The sequence below is a fragment of the Coregonus lavaretus genome (assembly GCF_964263955.1).
Source record: "Coregonus lavaretus genome assembly, chromosome: 27".
NCBI lineage: Eukaryota > Metazoa > Chordata > Actinopteri > Salmoniformes > Salmonidae > Coregonus > Coregonus lavaretus.
In genome coordinates, this window is record NC_140014.1 from 29,005,535 (window position 1) to 29,033,079 (window position 27,545).

Genomic DNA, 27,545 nt, shown 5'->3' on the forward strand with positions numbered 1-27,545 from the left:
CATGTTCAATTGTATTCTTCATTCCATAAAATAATATCAAATAATGCCACGGAATTCTAAGCAACTCTTGTCTGATAAATGAACTAGTGTAGCCCACAGCCATATGGCATAGCCAGATCAGGGCCTAACATAAGGACAACTCAGAATAGGCTATTCTGTTCTTCTGAAATAGGCTACATTTTCTTCATATCATGTTTCTTTAGACCTGTCTAAAATAAACAATGGATTTATTGTGATGGTGTAGGCTATATTAAATGGATTCATTAGATTTTTTTAAATGTAGATGTTCCAAAGGTCCACATCAGTGGCTTGTATGCTATGCGTGGAAGCCAGGAGATGCTAAACATGGTTATGTTAATTTCCGGTCAATTACCGTAAAACCGGCAGTTATTTGCATGACAATGACTGGCTGACAAAATGTAATGAATGCCACAGCCTTGGCAAAAATAGTTACATTTTACACTGGGAAATATGCAAATAAGGTAGAATAAATTCTCAAGATAAATTGTATGCTCACACAACCTAAAATTAAAAGTTGAGTAAACATACAATTCAACTTGAGAATGAATGTTGGTTCAGCTATATGCCCAAATGTTGAGCAAACTCAACATCCTATTGCAGCTGGTTGCCTTACACTTATATATATATATATTTTTTTTTTACAGTGCACTCATAACATTGATTTCCTGTTTGGCACGACAAACTATACTTTGGACACAAACTGGGGGTGTGCCCCTGACCACAGTCGCTCCTGACAACATGTCTAGCCAATAAAGTTGGGGTTTGGAAAAAACATTATAAGAGAGAGTAATATTCTCCTCCCACACAAAGGAACACAACTTGTGTCACCACTGGAAAGTCTGTGACACATTCACTAATGTAGCCATCCAGACATTCAGTCAGAGAAAACACTATAAATCACTTACCCAGAGTTCCCCGGGAGTCTCTGTGTCTTGTTTTAGGTGGTCTCACATTGACATGCATTTCAAATGATTCCACAAGACAGCCATGGTTAGTTTTTTACTTAAATAATGTTCTCAAAAGTAACTAAACGTTTACAACTGTTCTATATACGTTTCCAGTAAATACTGACTCATTTCTAGAACACAATCGGTAGAATCTATTTACACAGCTTATTTCACAGAAAACAATATTCATATATATTACACTGAATTAGAAGAAACAGCCCTCTCACATAACATACAGTACTGATAAATACTTTCTAAACTTAAGCATGGCTTTTAAGTTAAAGCACATTGATACTATTAAGGTTATTAGTATATTTAAATAAAATGCTGTCAACTGAGGGCGGGGTGCTGAAGTGTCAAAGTCTATCATAGAGGTAAAAGTTATATAACTAGTTCCCTTTCAGTGCCTCAAGCTCAAGCCAGTGTTTTGAGCGTGGAAGACAGCTGCGACCGTTGTGACCCAGTAGCCATCATCTTCCTCATAGACAATTGTTTGAACACCTCCATGACTTTCTTCCTGAAGTTCTTCCCCACGATCACGTAGAGGACTGGGTTGAGCACGCTGTTGAAGAAGGCCAGGTAGGTGAACACCTGGTTGCAGATCTCCAGACTGTTGCTGAGGTGGCAGCCTGAGATGATGCCCGCCCTCAGGAGGACATCCAGGGCAGTGACCAGGTGGAAGGGCACCCAGCAGAGTAGGAAGGCCAGGAGAACAGCCAGCACCAGCAGAGTGGCCTTCCTCTCCGTGTGCTCCGTGTTGAACCTCTCCATGGCCTGGTTCTTCAGGGCCTGGATGATCTGACAGGTGCAGTAGGAGATCACCGACACAGGGATGGCAAACCCAAACACAATGAACATCACGTTGAACACCAGCTCCATCTTGAGACTGGGGTAGTCCAGAAAGCAGGCGGTCACTCCATAGTCTGGGAACCACTTCACTGCCCTGAAGAGCATGGTGGGGGTGCCCAGCAGCAGCCCGAAGCCCCACACTAACAAACAGCCCAGCTTGGCGTTGGAGGGCCTCCTCATCCTCCCGTGGCTCATTGTATGCACCAGTGCCACATAGCGGTCCACGCTGACCAGAACCAGCAAGTAGATACTGCAGTACGCATTCATCTTAATGCCCACATTGACCAGGCGACACAGCAGGGGGCCGAAGGGCCAGTCGAAGCCGTTGGCCACGTTGACGGCCCAGAAGGGGAGGCAGGAGACCAGGAGCAGGTCAGCGGCGGCCAGGTTACTCAGGTAGATCTCTGCTACGGTGCAGGCCTTCTTATGCAGGCAGAAGACCAACAGGACAAAGACATTACCCAGAATCCCCAGGACACTGATGGCCAGGATGTAGCCCGGTTGCATGGTGTGGAGCCAGTCCCACTCCTCAGCGAATGGGCAGTGGCTGGTGTTGGTACTGTTCCTTCCTGTCATGTCTGTAGAGTTGGTGATGATGTCCATTTTGGAGCTGTAGAGAAATATGTTGTGTAAATGAGGGGGAGGGGGGTACATGGCAGATACCATTCCTGGACAGGTAACTCTCAGTAGGCATTGATTTATCAAGTTCAGTGTATAATCTAGTACGTTAGTCACATGCTCATGCTGGTTGTGTCATAACATCCACTCCTCATGCTCTTGTGGTGATGGGAGCTGCAACTCATGTGCTTTATTACTCAGCAGAATATGGAACTTCCCTGCTCCACAATGTGACTTTTTTGTATTATTTATTCAGAGACACTGTGTCTGCAAGTCATCATAAGGAAGTTACCTTATTAGAGTACTGTACAAGTGTCTAAGTGGTTGTTTCAGTGTGCTATTCATTATGCATATATTTATGTGCATTTCTTGTAAATATCTCATAGACTGGAACTAAAACACTCAGGTAGCGAAAGATAATAAAATATTCATGAAACTTAAAGTGAGGATCAATATCTCTTGTCATGAAAACATTTGGGAGCCAAAACATTGTTCAATAATTATTCTCAGCATTATGATAGAATTACCTATCTTGTCACTGTTTTACATCAGTGTCATCATCGGCTGTGACTTATGACAAAAACAGCCCCAACATTCTTTGAAAAGGTGTGCAATAAATTCTTATAAATCCCCATTTGTGCTGCTGCAGGAGTGGTACACACATTATTATCTCAAAAATAAACATACATCTGTATCCGTGCACCGAATGCCAATTAACTTTTTCATAGAGAAGAAATCCCTTCAATATGTGGTATGAAGAGACTATTGAAAGTACTGTCTCTCTCCTCATGCTGTCAACCACAAATTATTGTTCACATACCTCTGTCTGTTTGAGGAGTTTTAGAGTTTAGCCTCAGAGAGTGCTCTCCATAAATGTATTTTTGTCAGTTAAAAAGTCTGACAACATAAACAATCTTCTTGTTTCTAAGTTGGATTCGAAAATGAGAGGAGAGGCAGCAATTCAATCAAGGTAACCCTAAATATGATCTGAACTAACAATTTACTGTGATATAACTCTCCAATCATTTATAATTTTCTTACATTAGTGACAAACCTGTGTTTGAAATGTTAAAGATACATTACTTCATCTTACAAACCTTGTTGGCTGGAGCAGGAGTCCTCTGGTCTAAGTGTAAATCCAGATGTGCCGTGCGTCTGGTCAGTCCAGTCAAGACGTTTCCCCACAGTGTTCCAGGCTCCTCTACCCTGGGGTCGGCACTGACTCACTCTCTTAAAGGAGGGAGCCCATCATGGAAGTGATGTCACTCAAAATCTGTGTACTCTTTTCTTCCCTCTTCCCCCAGTTGACTTAAATTGTGTCTGGTTTATCTTGATTATAATTTCTGCCCTGTCTCATACTCCAATTTGTATAAGATTTTGATGGAATGTCCCTCGATATGTAAGTGTGTTTGGATATCTACTGACATCTCAGCTGTTGTTTGGGTCATCCTAACACAACCTATGAACTGGACATTTTCACTTTTACTCATCTTAGATATTGAGGAAACCTGAGGAAGGATGTTGACCCTCGTGAAAGATTCTAACTGTGGGTTCCTTCCTGTTCTCTTGATCTTTTGTTCTGTCTGATGAGATGTGCCACTTTTAGGCTGTGTTTACACAGGCAGCCCAATTCTGACCCTTTGCCCAATTCCCCATCTCCCGAGTGGCGCAGTGGTCTAAGGCACTGTATCGCAGTGGCAGCTGTGCCACTAGAGATCCTGGTTCAAATCCAGGCTCTGTTGTAGCCGGCCGTGACCGGGAGACCCGTGGGGCGGCGCACAATTGGTCCAGGGTATGGGAGGGAATGGCCGGCAGGGATGTAGCTCAGTTGGAAGAGCATGGCGTTTGCAATGCCAGGGTTGTGGGTTTGATTCCCACGGGGGAAAAATATATATATGTATGCACTCTGGATAAGCGCGTCTGCTAAATGACATAAATGTAAATTTTGGCCAAAGGATCTAATCTGATTGGTCAAAATACCAATTATTGGCAAAAGATCAGAATTGGGCTGCCTGTGGTCCTCTGTAGCTCAGCTGGTAGAGCACGGCGCTTGTAACGCCAAGGTAGTGGGTTCGAACCCCGGGACCACCCATACAAAAAAAAAAAAATGTATGCACGCATGACTGTAAGTCGCTTTGGATAAAAGCGTCTGCTAAATGGCATATTATATTATTATTATGTGTAAACGCAGCCATATGAGCCAAAATAAACATTAAAAACAAACATCTTTCACAATCACAACAAATGTGAGAAAATATCCTTTGTACTACTTTGTAATATAAATCTTCATAAGAAGTATGTGACAGCTCGATGTCCTAAGTGGTATGATATACAGTACATGAAATACCGTGACACTAAATCAGAGTATAGTTTAACTCTTGTGCAGAACGTTCATAGCATACAAACTCTGAACTTGAGTTGCTTAAAACAATACATCTTTACTAATTCATTACTAATGCCAGGAAGGACAAATGAAACATTTGCCACACACAATGACTTACACTAGAGTTAAGCCTACATACCATGCTCTTATTTAGTGTCAATGTAGACCTAAACCACTTGATATGTTAATGTGAACTATTATTTTCTGTACATTCACGGCTGCATTGTGTTTTAGACATGTTGTAAATCCATTATCCCTCTGTGAACAGCCTTGAATCCAAGCAGGGTGGGGTATCGTCAGAGGGGAACAGCAAGGAGGTGAAACAATAAGCCATCAAGTGTTTCTAATTAGTATCAGGAAGATCACAATCAAGGGTCAAAGGTCAGAGCACAACACAATGATCCATTACAAGTGTGTTTGTGTGGTCAGTTCAAATACTCCAAGATAATCAGAGGTAACTGGAATAGTATCACTTCAGTATATAAACTGAAGAGTATTTTCTGGTTTATTGGGTGTTTGAACTTTAATGTTGTTGTTGAAAGAGATTTATGAGAGAATGTTCCTCTTGAGATGACGTGCATAATACAGTGTGTTTACATTCAACATGATTTGTGATCCCACCACAGTAATGATGCCAACACTATTTTACGGGGTAATGTTGGTAATCTGTTTTATAGTCATGTCACAACATGAGGCAAGGTTCAAGGTGCAAAGTCAAGTGTAGGTTTATTCAAATTATAAGGTGATTGTTATGTGAATTATTTAACAAACTATTTCAGTTTCTCTGTGTGTCTCCCAAAAGGTTGTAAGTCTTTTGGGATTTAAGTAACGGCCAGAGTCCCGGTCTGCATAGTCAGATATATTTATTCATTGAGAATTCTGCCATCACAATTTCAGAGTCCATCTTTTATACTCATACGTCATACAAAAATAAATCCCTCCCCTCTGTAGGTGGGCTGTAGTTTTCCACTCTAAAACTGCTCTACTGACCTTCAGTTCACACACACACACACATATACACACATGCATACACACATACATACATACACACACACACACACACACATATCCTACTCCCGCCCAACTACCTCATCCCTATATTGTTATTTATTTTGCTCATTTGTACCCCAGTATCTCTATTTGCACATCATCTCTTGCACATCATTCCAGTGTTAATACTAAATTGTAATTATTTTGCACTATAGCCTATTTTATTGCCTTACCTCCATAACTTGCTAAATTTGCACACTGTATATTATATGTATTTCTGTTGTATTTTTGACTTTGTTTTGTTTTACCCCATATGTAACTCTGTGTTGTTGTTTTTATCGCACTGCTTTGCTTTATCTTGGCCAGGTCGCAGTTGTAAATGAGAACTTGTTCTCAACTGGTTTACCTGGTTAAATAAAGGTGAAATAAAAAAAATTATAATTTTACTCAGTTATTGCCGTTCTCACAATATTCTGCACCAGTTTCTCCCCTCCCTAAATTGGGAGGCCTCTTTATCTTAGTTTCTCAGTTGTCTTTGTTGTCTGGCCTAACTCTTACTCACATTGCTAAATAGTGGCTCAATGCCATAGCCTTTACTGGTCCTACACTCACACATTTCTAACACATTATACACAGTTTCAGGGTGTAATAATTAGTCATTAATAATTAATCTATCAGTGATAGAGTCCAAAATCCCAAGGACTAGGCCTAAACAGGCATTCCTGCACAGAAAAGAGTCAACTGGAGATGCACTGCTGTACGTCAAGTAAGTCACTGCTGTAAATAATTATGTTTATGTCATTCACATGCACGGCCTCTTGTCCTGCATTGTCATAAGTATTGGCATTTATCTTGTCATTTATTTAATACTAAGTGCTTTTCCACACTTGGTATCCAACTTGTACTGTTCTGTAATGGACAAACATATCCATCTTCGTAACATTGCAAAAATCAGAAACCTTTTGTCCAAAAATTATGCAAAAAAGCTCATCCATGCTTTTGTCACTTCAAGATTAGACTACTGCAATGCTCTACTCTCTGGCTACCCGGATAAGGCACTAAATACACTTCAGCAAGTGCTAAATATGGCTGCTAGAATCTTGACTAGAATCCCAAAAATGATCATATTACTCCAGTGCTAGCTACACTGGCTTCCTGTTAAGGCTAGGGCTGATTTCAAGGTTTTACTGCTAACCTACAAAGCATTACATGGACTTGCTCCTACCTATCTCTCCGATTTGGTCCTGCCGTACATACCTACACGTACGCTTCGGTCACAAGACGCAGACCTCCTTATTGTTCCTAGAATGTCTAAGCAAACAGCTGGAGGCAGGGCTTTCTCCAATAGAGCTCAATTTTTATGGAGTGGTCTGCCTATCCATGTGAGAGACACAGACTCTGTCTCAAACTTTAAGTATTTACTGAAGACTCATCTCTTCAGTAGGTCCTATGATTGAGTGTAGTCTGACCCAGGGGTGCGAAGGTGAACGGTAAGGTACTGGAGCGACGAACCACCCTTGCTGTCTCTGCCTGGCCGGCTCCCTTCTCTCCCCTGGAATTCTCTGCCTCTTACCCTATTACGGGGGCTGAGCCACTGGCTTGCTCGCACTCTCCCATCCTTCCTGTCCTCGGGCTCGTGCGGTGGGGAAGATCTTTGTAGGCTATACTCAGCCTTGTCTCAGGTTAATAAGTTAGTGGTCTGTTGATATCCCTTTGGTGATGTGGGGGCTGTGCTTTGGCAAAATGGGTGGGGTAATATCCTGCCTGGTTAGCCCTGCACGGGGGTAACTTTGGACGGGGCCACAATGTCCCCCGACCCCCCCGTCTCAGTCTCCAGTATCTGTGCTGCAATGGTCTATATGCCGGGGGGCTAGGGTCAGTCTGTCCCGTGTGATCTTCGGTATGCTCCCTCTAATTCTCCCATCTCTCTCTCTCTCTCTCTCTCTCTCTCTCTCTCTCTCTCTCTCTCTCTCTCTCTCTCTCTCTCTCTCTCTCTCTCTCTCTCTCTCCAGGCTCGTTTCTGTATAAGCACTCTCTGACAACTGCTGATGTAAAAAGGACTTTATAAATACATTTGATTGATTGTATCCATGCATAAGCACCAACTAAATAGGTTTGATATTGACCCAAAGCAAACTGATCTTGGTGTTTCTTCATCTGAACGATGCTGCAGCACTTACTGCAAATATATCCAGCAATTAGCATTACCACACATTGTCTGGTAGTGGCTGTCCTCCTTATGTAAGGGTCGACTCAGAGGTTAATGGCCACTCTCCTCTGGCACTGACCATTACTCACACTGACCACCAGCTCAGACAAGGGCATTCTTGTTCACTGTCATGTTTGTTGTTTTATGCCAAATTTGTAGTGTGTAAGGGGTATTTTTCAACATGTGTTCTTCAGCTGGTGATTTAATGTAATGTACAGTATGTGACTTGTATTGGGTCACATAAATGGAGTCTGCCGTAAAAAAACTAACTCATGTTGGCTCATCAGATTTAATGGTTTAACAGTGCCATTCACATATTTCCCCATCTGGTGTCTAGGACTGACCTTTGTCTCTCCTCTAAGCCATGTCAACATTTATGGAGTTGAGGGGGGATGCTCTAAATGAAAAAACTGATATGGCTTGCTATAGCAATATACTGTAGATATGATCATGCTTTATATTAGAAATCAATGGTTTATAGATAGTATATGGCTTGGGAATTGTTTACAAATGAACACTAACATTATTACCCAACAACTGAACTGAATTTAAATGAAAATCCACTTAAAACACTAATCATAGTTTCAGATCTGGAAATTCTATTCATGAATGTAAATTGCCAATCATTATTTACGTGTTTCTCAAGCCGTGAATTTCCATCAGTTCATTCATTAACTTTCAGAATGACCCCAATACCTAACACTCTTCATCATTGTCAATCAACTGTGCTTAGTGGATGCTCTCAGTGCATCAAATACATCGTATGGAGTACCGTTCTTTAGGGGCCGTCAATAAATGCTCAACCTTGCAAGAGAACGGACACTCCCATTTCCCTACAACATTGGCCTGTCTATTTTTTCCACATCTCTTCTGAGATTTGGACTAATCGAATGTAGCAAACGAATTGCACTTCCCTTTATTAGTCCCACTTAAAAACAAATGATCAATCTTTGTTGAGACCAACCGGCTACTTTCTTTCAGCCACCTTATGTTATGTTGTTTGAGCGTTTGATCTTAAAATGGCTGACAACTGCTCCACGCGCAATATGATAATGTCACGATCGTCGAACACAGTGGACCAATGCGCAGCGTGATGAGTGAACATACTTATTTTATTCCACACGAAACAAAACGATAACGTGAAGTCCTTGGTTACAATACAAAACCAACACGGAACAAGATCCCACAAAACACTGTGGAAAACAGGCTGCCTAAGTATGGTTCCCAATCAGAGACAACAAGCAACAGCTGATACTCGTTGCCTCTGATTGAGAACCACCCCGGCCAACACAGAAACACATGAGCTAGATAAACCTAGAACACAAAACACATAGAAACAACACACCCTGGCTCAACATAACAGAGTCCCAGAGCCAGGGCGTGACAGATAAATGGATATTTGCACTCCGCAGGTGACCATAACACAGTAATACAACAACACACATATGGTATGTGGTAAATAAAACACTTCAACACTGCATATATCAACTGGGGAAAACATAATGTCTGAATAACAATGTCCTAGAAAGTGCATGCCTCAAACATCACGCTCCACTGTTGCACTAAAATGTAAAACACCCTGTTCCTATGAAGTGCTACCCCTTTATCAAGATCTGTTTGAAACAGATGTCAGAAACAACAAGATAAATGGTGCACTTCCATTGTCAGTGTACTGTACCACTATGCACTGCCCGTAGGCCCCATTGACACTGCTATAGAGATGCTGTACTTTCATCCAGAATTTGCAAGCAGTTGCACAAATAGAAACATGATATCTCTTTATGTCCCTCTCGATGACAATGGCTTCTATAAGTGGAACTTGGTTTATTGTTGTGTCTTTATATAGTACACTTGACATTTGTGCCAAAGAAAATATCAGATGGTCCACCATGAACTCACTGGGTTAGCGGATAATGGGGGTGGCAGACAATTTGAGATCTTTAGACGTGGTGTGGTTGAGATTTTGGGTTGAGATAAGTGTTTTCAGAGTTTAAATGTCCAGACTTATTTTTTCTATCTGTTTACTGTGAGTCATTTCCCTCTAAACAGTGAATCACAAGATGTTGATGCACAGGATTATGGAAGAGTGACCATAGTTACACAAACAAGCACACAATTTGTCTGGATGATGGTGTATTTTTGTCGTTGGTGGATTTATTGTAATCTAAACCTGATTCTTGGTTTTATTCATTATCACTTGACATAGAATGGCTTGTTTTCCAGTAATCCTAACTTAACCCTTACCCTATGGGGTTTAATGACTATACACCTTAAATCTAGGCCTGTATTTCCGACAGCTTTATCATACCAACATTGCAAGGTCAACTTTAAGACTAGACTTGAAGTTATGTTAGTTGCAGATATTGGGAGGTCACTAACTGGAACTTCAAAGACAGTGTGAAACTGAAACTTTCTGTTGTCAGCAATGTTAAGCAGCTTTTTATTAGCATTGTGGGTAGACTGTTTGGGAAAATTGGGTGTGGCTGGGGGAACGGGGGTAACATCATCTTGACGAGACGGCGACTTTCTCTGTCTGTTTCTCAAACATGCTAATTTCTGTCTCTTCCTGTCTCTTGCTCTGCCCCCGCATTATGTACCGCCGTCACCACCAGTCCTGGGCTCCATGCAGTATTTAACACCAGGAGAAACTGTGGGCCTTATAACCTCTTTGACCACTAATGTAGCTGGGATATTAGGCCAGTTCTCCCATAGGCAGAGAATATTCTATACTCCACTGATGCTGAGTAGCTTGGCTGAACCCTAAGGCTAAAAACCACAGACTTTGCCCAACCATAATAATAAAAACCTGAAATAGGGAGAGAGGGAAAGAAGAAGTGAAAGGGCCAGGGAGAAGAGGGGAGTGGTGGAGGAGTAACAGCACCAAAGTTGTGTGTGGGGGGAAAGGGTGGATGCAATGATCAGTCTGTTTATGATTCAAAATGAGAAGTGTTTCAGGGAAGTATTGCGTCAAAGTTAGAGGAGGCGTTGAATCTCCTGGCATTGGAATGAGAGAATGATAGTGCACTTTCCTTTCTAAATCAATCGGCCAAATAAGTGACCTCAAAACTCAAAAGACATCACTGAATCAATGTATGTGTGAAACCTACTTGTATGTGGTCTCTCCCACATCTTATTGACTCATGCTCTTTCCTCAGATTTAGATATCATTGCCCCTCTCCTCCACCTCCGCTATCAAATTTTTTTCTCAAAGCTGCATACCAGTAGCTGAGGAATTCTTCTTTTTTCCACTGGGTGGATGGATTTATGTTTATGGTAACGGCTGGAGCATTGAGCAAGGCTTCTATCTCTCTGGCAGCCAGCCCTACATAGTGTTTACATTATCATGGTGGGAGCATGCTGGGAGCACAGTAAACTATGGAAGAGAAGACACACAGAATGCTTGGGAAGGTCTATTTCACCTCTCAGGTATTTCTAGTTGCAGGTTCCTCTTATCACTGGAACTTCCAGAACAGAACATAATGGAACAAATAATTATTATTGCCATTATTAAATCAAGCTTAGAGAAATCTAAGCTTGAGTTAAGCTTGATTGTCCTTCCACCTAATACACAGACAGTGGATCAGCTCATTGTGTGTGGAGATGCATGGCGGCAGTCTCCTGCGAGGTGGAAACCAAACATTATTTTGGCACTAGGCTAATTTTACACATTTATGCAACCTTGTTTACTGTGTCTCACTGGCTATGCAATGTACAGTATATAGGCTACTGTGGGTCCATATGGAGCTATTGCAATAAATACAAATGCTTACATTATTTGGCTTTTTAACCTAAATCATGTGTTGAATGTCCTCTCGTGGACAGACACTTAGCACTAAACAGCAGGCCTGCATTTGTCCAGCATCATAGACCTAATACCATGGATTTCCATGTCAGTATTGATTTGCAACATTGTATTATGGGTGAATTACAGAGATAAATAGTTGTCTTTCTCTGGACGTTTTTCCTTCACATACAATATATTTAGATCTCCAGCCTCCAGCCACCTGCCTGTTAAAGGATAAAGGATGGGCCTGTCTGTCAGGGTTATATGGTCTGACAGAGGTTTAGATGGGTTTTGGAAGAGGTCATACACTAATGGTTGTTTACACGCTGAGCTACAGTACAGATGGCCTGTCATCATCATCATCATCATCATCATGGTCTTTCTGTACATTACTCAGACAGACTAACAGTATTGGTTTCAAATTCTCAGCCTTTTGTTTTCACCACAGACACAGAGAATGACTGGAAAATACACTACTGGTCAAAAGTTTTAGAACACCTACTCATTCAAGGGTTTTTCTTTATTTTTACTATTTTCTACATTGTAGAATAATAGTGAAGACATCAAACTATGAAATAACACATATGGAATCATGTAAATTAGCAACCAAATATATTTGAGATGTGAGATTCTTCAAATAACCACCCTTTGCCTTGATGACAGGTTTGCACACTCTTGGCATTCTCTCAACCAGCTTCATGAGGTAGTCACCTGGAATGGATTTAAATTAACAGGTGTGCCTTCTTAAAGTTAATTTGTGTAATTTATTTCCTAAATAATGCATTTGAGCCAATCAGTTGTGTTGTGACAAGTTAGGGTTGGTATACAGAAGATATTTGGTAAAATACCAAGTCCATATTATGGCAAGAACAGCTCAAATAAGCAAAAAGAAACTACAGTCCATCATTACTTTAAGACATGAAGGTCAGTCAATACGGAACATTTCAAGAACTTTGAAAATTTCTTCAAGTGCAGTCGCAAAAACAATCAAGCGCTATGATGAAACTGGCTCTCATGAGGACCGCCACAGGAATGGAAGACCCAGAGTTACCTCTGCTGCAGAGGATAAGTTAATTAGAGTTACCAGCCTCAGAAATTGCAGCCCAAATAAATGCTTTACAGAGTTCAAGTAACAGACACATCTCAACATCAACTGTTCAGAGGAGACTGTGTGAATTAGGCCTTCATGGTCTAATTACTGCAAAGAAACCACCAATAATAAGAAGAGACTTGCTTGGGCCAAGAAACACGAGCAATGGACATTATACCGGTGGAAATTTGTCCTTTGGTCTGGAGTCCAAATTTGACATTTTTGGTTCCAACCGCCATATCTTTGTGAGACACGGTGTGGGTGAACGGATGATCTCCGCATGTGTATTTCCCACCGTAAAGCATGGAAGAGGAGGTGTTATGGTGTGGGGGTGCTTTACTGGTGACACTGTCTGTGATTTATTTAGAATTCAAGGCACACTTAACCAGCATGGCTACCACAGAATTCTGCAGCGATACGCCATCCCATCTGGTTTGGGCTTAGTGGGACTATCATTTGTTTTTCAAGAGGACAATGACCCAACACACCTCCAGGCTGTGTAAGAAGAAGAAGGAGAGTGATGGAGTGCTGCATAAGATGACCTGGCCTCCACAATCCCCCGACCTCAACCAAATTGAGATGGTTTGGAATGAGTCGGACCACAGAGTGAAGGAAAAGCAGCCAACAAGTACTCAGCATATGTGGGAACTCCTTCAAGACTGTTGGAAAAGCATTCCAGGTGAAGATGGTTGAGAGAATGCCAAGAGTGTGCAAAGCTGTCATCAAGGCAAAGGGTGTCTATTTGAAGAAGCTCAAATATAAAATATATTTTGATTTGTTTAACACTTTTTTGGTTACCTCATGATTCCATATGTGTTATTTAATAGTTTTCATGTCTTCACTGTTATTCTAAAATGTAGAAAATTGTAAAAATTAAGAAAAACCCTTGAATGAGTAGGTGTTCTAAAACTTTTGACCGGTAGTGTAAGTCATGTAGAATTTTGACTTTTTGTAGAGATTATCAGCCTATAAACACCACACCCTCACACACATCAAAGAGCACTGACTGAACATTTTTGTGAACGCATCCAGAGTTGACATGAGGAAATACAACTCAAACAGCCGAAAGAGAGAGAGAGAGAGAGAGAGAGAGAGAGAGAGAGAGAGAGAGAGAGAGAGAGAGAGAGAGAGAGAGAGAGAGAGAGAGAGAGAGAGAGAGAGAGAGAGAGAGAGAGAGAGAGAGAGAGAGAGAGAGAGAGAGAGAGAGAGAGAGAGAGAGAGACAGAGAGACAGTCCTACAGATCTGCATCACCTCTGAGTTGTGACAGACTGACAGACTTATGTAAGCAAAACAGGGACATCCAAGTAAACAGTTTGTTTTGCAGGTCTTCCATGCCAGAATGTGTTTTTTAGGTCTGTGTTGGTCTATTCTGCCAGAATGGCTAAAGAGATTTCTCATAATATATAATGTAAATAGTCATCTAAATGTTTTTCTCACTGTAAATTAGCCTCCATTCCATATAATTCAGTGCCCTCTACTGGTCAAAATAGTCACTTGCATACACATCCTCACATACTGTAAGTCAGTCCATACATCTGTTGAAACCAGACTGGGTTTATAGACTAGACGTAACATAGTGAACTTAAATCCTGGACACTCAAATTAGTATGATATGTTACGTTTGGTATGGTTACATAAGACAGAAGGTTACTTAAGGCAGGGTGGTTGGTCAGGGTGGATGGGTAGATGTATATCATGAACATCTAGTAACCCAAAGGTTGCGTGTTCAAATCTCATCATGGACAACTTTAGCTGATTAGCAACTTTGCAACTACTTACTACTTTTTAGCTACAGATCAAATACTTAGCATGTTAGCTAACCCTTCCCCTAACCCTAACTTTAACCCTTTTAGCTAACACTTACCCTAACACTTACAGTACCTTCAGAAATGATTCACTTCCCTTAAGTATTTATACCCCTTGACTTATTCCACATTTTGTTGTGTTACAGCCTGAATTTAAAATGGATTAATGTTTTGTCACTGGCCTACACACAATACCCCATAATGTCAAAATGGAGTTATGTTTTTCAAAATGTTTACAAATTAATACAAAATGAAAAGCTAAAATGTCTTGAGTCAATAAGTATTCAACACCTTTGTCATGGCAATCCTAAATAAGTTAAGGAGTAAAAATGTGCTAAACAAGTCACATGGACTCACTCTGTGTGCAATAATAGTGTTTAACATGATTTTTGAATGACTACCTCTTCTCTGTGCCCCACATATACAATTAACTGTAAGGTCCCTCACTCGAGCAGTGAATTTCAAACACAGATTCAACCGCAAAGACCAGGGAGGTTTTCCAATGCCTCGCAAAGCAGGGCACCTATTGGTAGATTGGTAACATTTTTAAAAAGCTGATGCTGAATATCCCTTTGAGCATGGTGAAGTTATGAATTACACTTTGGATGGTGTATCAATACACCCTGTCACTACAAAGATACAGGCCTCCTTCCTAACTCAGTTGCCGTAGAGGAAGGAAACCGCACAGAGATTTCACCATGAGGCCAATGTTAATTTAAAACAGTTACAGAGTTTAAAGGCTGTGATAAAAGAAAACTGAGGATGGACAAACAACATTGTCGTTACTCCACAATACTAACCTAATTGACAGAGTGAAAAGAAGGAAGCCTGTACATAATACAAATATTCCAAAACATGCATCCTGTTTGCAACTAGGAACTAAAGTAATACGGCAAGAAATGAGGCAAAGCAATTCACTTTTTGTCCTGAATACAAAAAGTTATATTTGGGGCAAATCCAATACAACACATTACAGAGTACCACTCTCCATCATTTCAAGCATAGTGGTGGCTGCATCATGTTATGGGTATGCTTGTAATCCTTAAGGACTGGGGAGTTTTTCAGAATAAAAAAGAAACGGAATGGAGCTAACCACAGGCAAAACCCTAGAGGAAAACCTGCTTCAGTCTGCTTTACACCAGATAATGGGAGATGAATTCACCTTTCAGCAGTACAATAACCTAAAACACAAGGCCAAATCTACACTGGAGTTGCTTACCACGAAGACAGTGAATGTTCCTGAGTGGCCGAGTTACAGTTTGGATTTAAATCTACATAAAAAACAAATTGTACGTTTTGCAAATTCTTAACATATTGTTCAAATTGCAATTCGTAACATATCGTACGAATTGCATTTCGTAACATATCATACGAATTGTAATTCGTAACATATCAAACTAAATGGATGATGGACATGCACTTGCAACGCCATGGTTGTGGGTTCGATTCCCACGGGGGGCCAGTATGAAAAATGTATGCACTCACTAAATGTAAGTCGCTCTGGATAAGAGCGTCTGCTAAATGGGTAAAATGTAAAATGTAAATGTAAAAATGAAATGTAACACACACGCACACACACGCACACACACACACAAATAACCTGGTCAACTGTCGGCAGTAATTAGAATTATTTCAAGCCTTAGGTGGTCAACTACACTCTAAAAAGTAGGGGTCCAACAAGGGTTCTTCTAAGATTCTAAAAGTTCCTCAAAGAACCTTAGGGTTATTGGCTCTGAAAAATGCCCCCAAAAGGTTATTCCAAGAACCCTAAAGGAACCTCCTTAGTTGGTGGGGGTTCTTGCAGGAACCTAACTGCCCAACTGAAACATTTAGATTTGAATTTGAGATGACAGCAGGTGCAGGCACTTAACTGAAAAATTGAAAGATCTCCTCAATGATCTAAATTGATATTGTTTTATGATGATGCCATCTATCTTTTCATATTTGTACAAATGGCAGTGTTGTTTGACACGTTCTCCCTTTTAAAATGATTTATAAAACAGAAAATGGACACAATTCAATGGATATCAATCAACAAAGAGGTAAGAATATGTTAAAGGCTATAGCTGCATTGGGTGCAGATGACTGAACTGATCACTTTTGTGTATGTCTGAGTCTGCAGGTATACTGACCAGGAGACACACAAAGGTATGTACAATTGGTATTGGTATGTTGTGCAGATCCCATGTATTACCTACAGTTAATTTAGGTTTCTCTAAAACCTTATAGGACTCAGTCACAGCAGCCTCCCTTACCTCTTCAATGAAAATCCCAGAGGCCTCTACATTATGAACAAGGTATTTGAATAAAAACCATTATCAAAAGTGAACAATATTTTTTCATTCACATTTACAACAGAAACCAAGGTACCACAGTTTCTGTGGTAAATGTGAATTTAAAAAAAAAGGTTCACTTTTGATAATGGTTTTTATACAAATACCTTGTCCATAATGTAGAGGCCTCTGGGATACATGTTTTTTTTATTTTTATCATCAGTATAATTAAAACATTTTGGATTCACACACTTCACCCTCCCTACATCTCTGATGAATATAACAGGAAACCTGTTCGATCCCCATGCACTGCAAAATCATTCTGGCAATGGATATGGAGAACATCAAAACATTAACATCCACACGCCAGAGGATATACCCATTGGACTTGGGGCTCAGCTGGGAGTTTACCTTATCTTTGGATTTTTAAATACTGCTTTGCCACTAAAATCATAATAAACACTGACAACTGAAATATTGTGTTATTGTTATTTTTGTTGTGCTTATTATTATAAATAATAGGGGAGGGGGGAGTTAAAAAATGTACCCAAAAAGGTTATTTTCTTTGAGGATCAATTAAAAGGGGTTCTTTGAAGAACCGTTTTAAAGGATTCTTAGAATAACTTATAGAGATTCCCCCACAGTTTCAATTTGAAGAACCCCTAAAGGATTACACTTTTTAGAGTGTAAGTGAACAGATTAGATTAGATCTGCTGGTGGTGTCAACCAACTGTGACAAACCTACCAACCGTAACGCTCCATTTATAAATTTGATGCAATACATGCATAACACCTGAGCTGTGTCCAGATATCCCGACCAATTGGAGCTTTACTTCGCCAGCCTCAGACCGGCGCCATCGGAGCGGGAGAAGATGTCCGTCCTCATTTCCTGCCTCTGTGTGAAAACCCTGGAGTGGGCCAACGCGGTGTGGAACGAGGGAGGAGCCGCATTGGAGGACTACAGGGAGTTCGCTCGCCTCTTTCGGGCGGTCTTCGAGGCGGGTGAGCGGCTGTTCCACCTGAGGCAAGGGACGAGGACCGCGCAGGACTTCGCGTTGAAGTTTTGGACGCTGGCAGCAGGGTCCGGGTGGAAGGATCGGGCCCTGATCGACCATTTCCGGTGCCATCTGCGGGAGGACGTCCGACGGGAGCTAGCCTGCCGGGACACCGTGTTGTCCTTCGATAAACTGGTGGACATGGCCATTCGTTTGGACAACCTGCTGGCAGGACGTCCTGGTAGTGGTCTGCCTGTTTCCACCCCGGATGACTCGGATCCCGAGCCGATGGAGCTGGGTGGAGCCGCCGGCCGAGAGAGCGGAGGAGGACAGTGACAGTGCCACTCTGGTGGCATGAAGGGACAGTACACCACACGTCGTAGTCAACGTTCTTTTGGGCCAGGAGGCGGCAGGCAGGGCACTCACGCATCACTGCAGGTATCGAACACCCACACTTGTTCAGAGCCCTCTGTTTCGCACTGTACCCTACCTATCCACTTTCCCGAACACATGGTAGTTCCCCAGTGTAAGGCACTAGTCGATTCAGGCACAGCTGGGAACTTTATGGACAGGGCATTTGCACGCCGTCGAGTCATTTAATTGGTTCCCCTCTCCATTCCACTCCCCATCAGAGCACTCGATAGTCGACCATTAGGGTCCGGGTTTGTTACGGAAGTCACTATACCGGTCACCATGGTCACCCAGGAGACTCATTGTGAGCAGGTAATTTTTCCGATTATTGAATCTCCTCCTTTCCCTGTGGTATTAGGTATCCCTTGGCTAGCACTCCACAACCCCACCTTCTCATGGCCGCAGAGGGCTCTCACGGGGTGGTCGCGTGAATGTCAGGGTAGGTGTCTAGATGTTTCCGTTGGTGCAACCACGGTGGAAAGTCCAGACGGTACCTCCACCGTGCGCATTCCCCCCGAATACCTCGATTTGGCGCACACATTTTCCAAGACGCGTGCTACTAAATTACCACCTCATCGGGCGGGGGATTGCACGATAGACCTTCGGGTAGATGCTGTACCTCCCAGGAGTCATGTGTACCCCCTGTCGCAGGCTGAAACGGAGGCTATGGAAACCTACGTCTCCGAGTCCCTGGGCCAGGGGTACATACGTCCCTCCACTTCACCCGCATCCTCGAGTTTCGTCTTTGTGAAGAAGAAAGACGGCGGTCTGCGCCCGTGCATTGATTATCGATCACTGAACAAGGAGACAATTAGATTTAGTTATCCTCTCCCCCTCATTCCTTCAGTGATCGAGTCAATGCATGGGGCGCGCTTCTTCACAAAACTAGATCTCAGGACTGCGTACAACCTGGTGCGTGTTCGGGAGGGGGATGATTGGAAGACGGCATTAAGCACAACCACGGGGCATTATGAATACCTGGTGATGCCCTACGGTTTGATGAATGCTCCATCCGTCTTACAGTCCTTTGTGAACGAGGTGTTTCGGGACATGCTTGGTTGCGGTGTAATAGTCTATATCGATGACATCCTGGTGTATTCCGCTACTCGCGCCAAGAATCTTCTGGGCAGCAGGTAGCTTAGTGGTTAAGAGCGTTGTGCCAGTAACCAAAAGGTTGCTGGTTCTAATCCCCGAGCCGACTAGATGAAAAATCTGTCGATGTGCCCTTGAGCAAGGCACTTAACCCTAATTACTCTGGATAAGAGCATCTGCTAAATGACAAAAAAAAAAAAAAAGCATGTGTCCCTGGTTCGCAAAGTGCTGGCCAGACTGTTGGAAAATGACCTTCATGCCAAGGCAGAGAAGTGTATGTTTTTCCAGCAGTCCGTCTCCTTCCTCGGCTACCGCATTACCACCTCAGGTGTGGAGATGGAGGGAGATCGCATTTCAGCCGTGTGTGATTGGCCGACTCCAACCACGGTTAAGGAGGTGCAGCGATTCCTTGGCTTTGCCAACCACTACTGAAGTTTTATCCGGGGCTTTGGCAAGGTCGCAGCTCCCATCACATCCCTGTTGAAGGGTGGGCCATCCCGGCTCCGCTGGTCTGCTGAGGCGGATCTGGCCTTCAGGAGACTACGGGGTCTGTTCACCTCAGCTCCGGTACTGGCCCACCCCGATCCATCACTACCGTTCGTAGTGGAGGTGGATGCGTCCGAGGTAGGGATAGGTGCTGTCCTGTCCCAACGCTCGGGCACGACACCCAAGCTCCGCCCCTGTGCCTTCTTCTCGAAGAAGCTCAGCCCGGCGGAGCAGAACTACGACGTTGGTGATCGGGAGCTGTTGGCTGTTGTCCGAGCTTTGACCGTGTGGAGGCATTGGCTCGAAGGGGCGAAACACCCTTTCCTCGTCTGGACGGACCACCGTAACCTCGAGTACATCCGGGCAGCGAGGAGGCTGAATCCTTGCCAGGCCAGGTGGGCCCTATTCTTCAGCCGGTTTGATTTTACACTATCATACATTCCGGGTACGAAGAACGTGAAGGCAGATGCACTGTCCCGGCTGTTTGACACAGAGGAGAGGCCCAGAGACAACACCCCCATACTCCCGGCCTCCTGTATTGTGGCACCGGTAGTATGGGCAATGGACGCGGATATAGAGTGGGCATTACGCACAGATCCATCTACACCGCAGTGTCTAGCTGGGCTGCGGTACGTGCCTGCTCTTATCCGTGATCCTCTGATCTTCTGGACACACACGTCATCCTCCTCTGGTCACCCAGGTATCGGTCGTACAGTGTGCTGCTTGAGCGGAAAGTACTGGTGACCTACTTTGGCTAAGGACATGAGGGTATACGTCTCCTCCTGCTCTGTGTGTGCCCAGAGTAAGGCACCTAGGCACCTCCCAGCGGGTAAGCTACAACCATTACCAGTTCCATAACAACCATTGTCTCACCTTAGCATTGATTTTCTGACTGATCTTCCCCTCTCCCAAGGTAACACCACCATCCTGGTCGTTGTGGACCGCTTCTCCAAGTCCTGCCGCCTCCTTCCTCTGCCCGGTCTCCCCACGGCTCTGCAGACTGCGGAGGCCCTGTTCACTCATGTCTTCCAGCACTACGGGGTGCCAGAGAATATAGTGTCTGACCGAGGTGACCAGTTCACGTCCAAGGTTTGGAAGGCGTTCATGGAACGTCTGGGGTCTCGGTCAGCCTGACCCCTGGGTCCTACTGCCAGGACCGGCCAGGGGAGTGGTCGGTGTTCTTGCCATGGGCAGAATATGCCCAGAACTCTCTCCGCCACTCCTCTACTAACCTAACACCATTTCGATGTGTTTTAGGTTACCAACCAGTTCTGGCAACGTGGCACCAGAGCCAGACTGAGGCGCCAGCAGTGGATGACTGGTTTCGGCGCGCAGAGGAGACGTGGGACGCTGCCCACGTTCACCTCCAGTGCGTCGTGCATCGTCAGAAGGCCAACGCTGACCGTCACCGCGGCCGAGGCTGCCTCCCCTCCTTGTTCGGCGTTCGTCGTCACCGGCTTACTAACCACTGCCGCCCCATCACAATTGTGTCATCTTGTCAATCACATACACCTGGTTCCTATCCCCTAATTAGTTTGTGTATAAGTGTTCCCTCTGCCCCCTTGTCCTTGTGGGTGATTGTTAATTGTGAGAGTAATGTAGCTCGGTGGAGCTACTCATAACATTGTGTTGCCAGGGTAGTTTTTCCCCCTGTGCCTATGTATTCTTGGATTCCGTTACAGTGTAATTGCAGTGTTTGTTTCCCCTGTGCCTGTTTCGTTGATCGCTATTGGAGCACATTTGTGTGTCAACGAAGGAATAAACTCTGTATTCGGGAATTACCCTCCTGCTTCTGACTCCTTTCACCACACTCACCACAGCCACCCACTCTGAAACTAACGGCAACTATTTGTTAAGTGTTGCAGTCATTTCAGTCGCTGTAGTAGCTGACATGTATAGTGTTGAGTCATCCGCATACATAGACACACTGGCTTTACTCAAAGCCAGTGACATGTCATTAGTAAAGATTGAAAAAAGTAATGGGCCTCGATAGCTGCCCTGGTGAATTCCTGATTCTACCTGGTTTATGTTGGAGAGGCCTCCATTAAAGAACACCCTCTGTGTTCTGTTAGACAGGTAACTCTTTATCCACAATATAGCATGGGGTGTAAAGCCATAACACACACGTTTCTTCAGCAGCAGACTATGATTGATAATGTCAAAAGCCGCACTGAAGTCTAACAAAACAGCCCCCACACTCTTTTTATCATCAATTTCTCTCAGCCAATCATCAGTAATTTGTGTAAGTGCTGTGCTTGTTGAATGTCCTTCCCTGTAAGCATGCTGAAAGTTTGTTGTCAATTTGTTTACTGTAAAATAGCATTGTATCTGGTAAAACACCATTTTTTCCAAAGGTTTACTAAGGGTTGGTAACAGGCTGATTGTTCGGCTATTTGAGCCAGTAAAGTGGGCTTTACTATTCTTAGGTAGCGGAATGACTTAAATTGGCTTAAATAGGCTTAAATTGAAAATATTGCAAATAGGAGTGGCAATATCATGTGCTATTATCCTCAGTAATTTTCCATCCAAGTTGTCTGACCACGGTGGCTTGTCATTGTTGATAGACAACAATACTTTTTTCACCCCTTCCACACTCACTTTATGGAATTCAAAATTACAATGCTTGTCTTTCATAATTTGGTCAGATATACTTGGATGTGTAGTGTCGCTGGCATGTCGCTGGCATGTCATGTCTAAGTTTGTTAATCTTTCCATTGAAAAAATCATTAAAGTAGTTGGCAATATCCGTGTTTTTGTGATGAATGAGTCATCTGATTCAATGAATGATGGAGCTGAGTTTGCCTTTTTTCCAAAAATGTCATTTAGGTGCTCCAAAGCTTTTTTCTACCATTCTTTATGTCATTTATCTTTGTTTCATAGTGTAGTTTCTACTTCTTTTTATTCAGTTTAGTCACATGATTTCTCAATTTGCAATACGTTTGCCAATCTGTTGTGCAGCCAGACTTATTTGCCATTCCTTTTGCCTCATCCCTCTCAACCATACCATTTTTCAATTCCTCATCAATCCATGGGGATTTAACAGTTTTTACAGTCATCTTCTTAATGGGTGCATGCTTTTTAGTAACTGGAAAAAGCTATTTCATAAAAGTGTCTGTTTGCTCCTCATTACATACCACAGACCAACACATATTCTTTACATCAACAACATAGGAATCACTACAAAACGTATTGTATGACTTATAATAATATGCCATTTAGCAGACGCTTTTATCCAAAGCGACTTACAGTCATGCGTGCATACATTTTTTTTGTGTATGGGTGGTCCCGGGGATCGAACCCACTACCTTGGCATTACAAGCGCCGTGCTCTACCAGCTGAGCTACAGAGGACCACTGACTCTTATACACTATATTAGGCACAGCCTTTGGAACTTTGGTTTTCCTAGATATGGCTACTATATTGTGATGACTACATCCGATGGATCTGGGTACTGCTTTCAAGCAAAATTCTGCAGCATTAGTAAAGATGTGATCAATACATGTTGATGATCTAATTCCTGTGCTGTTGGTAACTACCCTGGTAGGTTGACTGATAACCTGAACCAGGTTGCATTACATTTACATTTACGTCATTTAGCAGACGCTCTTATCCAGAACGACTTACAAATAGGTGCATTCACCCTATAGCCAGTGGGATAACCACTTTACAATATCTTTTTTTTTTTTAGGGGGGGGGGGGGGGGGGGGGGGTAGAAGGATTACTTTATCCTATCCCAGGTATTCCTTAAAGAGGTGGGGTTGCAAATGTCTCCGGAAGGTGGTGAGTGACTCCGCTGTCCTGGCGTCGTGAGGGAGCTTGTTCCACCATTGGGGTGCCAGAGCAGCGAACAGTTTTGACTGGGCTGAGCGGGAACTATGCTTCCGCAGAGGAAGGGGAGCCAGCAGGCCAGAGGTGGATGAACGCAATGCCCTCGTTTGGATGTAGGGACTGATCAGAGCCTGAAGGTACAGAGGTGCCGATCCCCTCACAGCTCCATAGGCAAGCACCATGGTCTTGTAACAGATGCAAGCTTCAACTGGAAGCCAGTGGAGTGTGCGGAGGAGCGGGGTGACGTGAGAGAACTTGGGAAGGTTGAACACCAGACGGGCTGCGGCATTCTGGATGAGTTGTAGGGGTTTAATGGCACAGGCAGGGAGCCCAGCCAACAGCGAGTTGCAGTAATCCAGATGGGAGATGACAAGTGCCTGGATTAGGACCTGTGCCGCTTCCTGTGTAAGGCAGGGTCGTACTCTCCGAATGTTGTAGAGCATGAACCTGCAGGATCGGGTCACCGCCTTGATGTTAGCGGAGAATGACAGGGTGTTGTCCAGGGTCACGCCAAGGCTCTTCGCACTCTGGGAGGAGGACACAATGGAGTTGTCAACCGTGATGGCGAGATCATGGAACGGGCAGTCCTTCTCCGGGAGGAAGAGCAGCTCCGTCTTGCCAAGGTTCAGCTTGAGGTGGTGATCCGTCATCCATACTGATATGTCTGCCAGACATGCAGAGATGCGATTCGCCACCTGGTTATCAGAAGGGGGAAAGGAGAAGATTAGTTGTGTATCGTCAGCGTAGCAATGATAGGAGAGGCCATGTGAGGATATGACAGAGCCAAGTGACTTGGTGTATAGGGAGAATAGGAGAGGGCCTAGAACTGAGCCCTGGGGGACACCAGTGGTGAGAGCACGTGGTGCGGAGACAGCTTCTCGCCACGCCACTTGGTAGGAGCGACCGGTCAGGTAGGACGCGATCCAGGAGTGATGCAGGCACTGGTTACAGTTTGATGCTTTTTCTTGAGTGGGAAGCTTTATGAAAGCCAGTTAATATTTAAATCACCAAGAAAATATACCCCTCTGTTGATATAACATACATTATCAAGCATTTTACACATGTTATCCAGATACTGACCGTTAGCACTTGGTGGTCTATAGCAGCTTCCCACCAGAATGGGCTTTAGGTGAGGCATATGAACCTGTAGCCATATTACTTCAACAGTATTTACCATGAGATCCTCTCTGATCTTTACAGGAATGTGGTTCTGAATATAAACAGCAACACCTCCACCATTGGCATTTCTATCTTTTCTGTAAATGTTATAACCTTGCATTGCTACCACTATATCATCAAAGGTATTATATTTCAGAGATGGCCAGAATATGAATGTAATCTGTTACTAGCAAATTATTGATTTCATGTACATTGTTTCTTAAGCTACATACAGTTGAAGTTGGAAGTTTACATACACCTTAGCCAAATAATTTAAACTCAGTTTTTCACAATTCTTGACATTCAATCCTAGTAAAAATTCCCTGTCTTAGGTCAGCTAGGATCACCACTTTATTTTAAGAATGTGAAATGTCAGAATAATACTAGAGAGAATGATTTATTTCAGCTTTTATTTCTTTCATCACATTCCCAGAGGGTCAGAGGTTTACATACACTCAATTAGTATTTGGTAGCATTGCTTTAAATTGTTTAACTTGGGTCAAATGTTTCAGGTAGCCTTCCACAAGCTTCCCACAATAAAGTTGGGTGAATTTTGGCCCATTCCTCCTGACAGAGCTGGTGTAACTGAGTCAGGTTTGTAGGCCTCCTTGCTCGCACACGCTTTTTCATTTCTGCCTACAAATTTCCTATAGGATTGAGGTCAGGGCTTTGTGATGGCCACTCCAATACCTTGACTTTGTTGTCCTTAAGCCATTTTTCCACAACTTTGGAAGTATGCTTGGGGTCATTGTCCATTTGGAAGACCCATTTGCGACCAAGCTTTAACTTCCTGATTGATGTCTTGAGATGTTGCTTCAATATATCCACATAATTTTCCTTCCTCATGATGCCATCTATTTTATGAAGTGCACCAGTCCCTCTTGCAGCAAAGCATCCCCACAGATGCTGCCACCCCCGTGCTTCATGGTTGGGATGGTGTTCTTCGGCTTGCAAGCGACCCCCTTTTTCCTCCAAACATAACGATGGTCATTATGGCCAAACAGTTCTATTTTTGTTTCATCAGAACAGAGGACATTTCTCCAAAAAGTACGATCTTTGTCCCAATGTGCAGTTGCAAACCGTAGTCTGGCTTTTTTATGGCGGTTTTGGAGCAGTGGCTTCTTCTTTGCTGAGTGGCCTTTCAGGTTATGTCGATATAGAACTCGTTTTACTGTGGATATAGATACTTTTGTACCTGTTTCCTCCAGCATCTTCACAAGGTCCTTTGCTGTTGTTCTGGGATTGATTTGCACTTTTCGCACCAAAGTACATTCATCTCTAGGAGACAGAACGCGTCTCCTTCCTGAGCGATATGACAGCTGCGTGGTCCCATGGTGTTTTATTTTTTTAAATTATTTTTTTAGGGGGTAGATCAGCTTTAATATTGCAGATAGATTGTAACTTCCATCAATGTAATTGTCTGCATCACTTCCAATCCCCCATATGTTTTTTTGGTGTTTATACTTGCGTACTATTGTTTGTACAGATGAACGTGGTACCTTCAGGCGTTTGGAAATTGCTCCCAAGGATGAACCAGACTTGTGGGGCTCTACATTTTTTTTTCAGAGGTCATGGCTTATTTATTTTTGATTTTCCCATGATGTCAAGCAAAGAGGCACTGAGTTTGAAGGTAGTCCTAGAAATACATCCACAGGTACACCTCCAATTGACTCAAGTGATGTCAATTAGCCTATCAGAAGCTTCTAAAGCCATTACATCATTTTCTGGAATTTTCCAAGCTGTTTAAAGGCACCGTCAACTTAGTGTATGTAAACTTCTAACCCACTGGAATTGTGATACAGGGAATTATAAGGTCTGTAAACAATTGTTGGAAAAATTACTTATGTCATGCACAAAGTAGATGTCCTAACCGACTTGCCAAAACTATAGTTTGTTAACAAGAAATTTGTGGAGTGGTTGAAAAACGAGTTTAATGACTCCAACCTAAGTGTATGTAAACTTCAGACTTCAACTGTATTTTAACATGGGCTATTTTGAGCACTTTTCTTCTGGTATGTTTACTTGTTTTTATTGCTTTACTGGGAAGCTTAGCAGCAGTAGATATGCTCATGTTATTTATGTTAGTGCACGGTGAGCTGCACACAGATGACACTGGCTCAGTGCTAACAGTATAAATCTGGTTCATAGGCACATGATTACTGCATACAATAGCTGTAGGATCAGCAGAGGCAGAGGCATTCAGGGCAGTTAGAGGGACATAAATTAGCCGGATGCCAGGAGAACACTACCTACCCCAATGCATAGTGCCAACTGTAAAGTTTGGTGGAGGAGGAATAATGGTTCGGGCTCCTTAGTTCCAGTGAAGGGAAATCTTAACGCCACAGCATTTAATGACATTCTAGACTATTCTGTGCTTCCAACTTTGTGGCAACAGCTTGGGGAAAGCCCTTTCCTTTTTCAGCATGACAATGCCCCTGTGCACAAAGCGAGGTCCATACAGAAAAGTTTTGTCGAGATTGGTGTGGAAGAACTTGACTGGCCTGCACAGAGCCCTGACCTCAACCCCATCGAACACCGTTGTGATGAAAAGGGAACGCCGACTGCGAGCCAGGCCTAATCGCCCAACATCAGTGCCCGAGCTCAC

At 43.2% G+C, this 27,545-nt stretch overlaps 1 protein-coding gene across 1 annotated transcript; it reads right to left on the reverse strand.

Annotated features, from left to right (window-relative positions):
• Positions 1-1,102: 1,102 nt before the first annotated feature.
• LOC311102713 (B2 bradykinin receptor-like) lies at positions 1,103-3,638 on the reverse strand. Its single transcript, XM_084144085.1, has 2 exons — positions 3,533-3,638; positions 1,103-2,427 (listed from the first exon to the last, which is right to left on the reverse strand). Exon 2 carries the CDS (start codon positions 2,418-2,420, stop codon positions 1,383-1,385), a length of 1,038 nt encoding a protein of 345 aa, XP_084000211.1. The 5' UTR covers positions 2,421-2,427; positions 3,533-3,638; the 3' UTR covers positions 1,103-1,382.
• Positions 3,639-27,545: the final 23,907 nt, after the last annotated feature.

Bases quoted from the DNA above. Each gene is read 5' to 3' on its own strand.
- LOC311102713 (XM_084144085.1), bottom strand. From the start codon at position 2,420: ATGGACATCATCACCAACTCTACAGACATGACAGGAAGGAACAGTACC.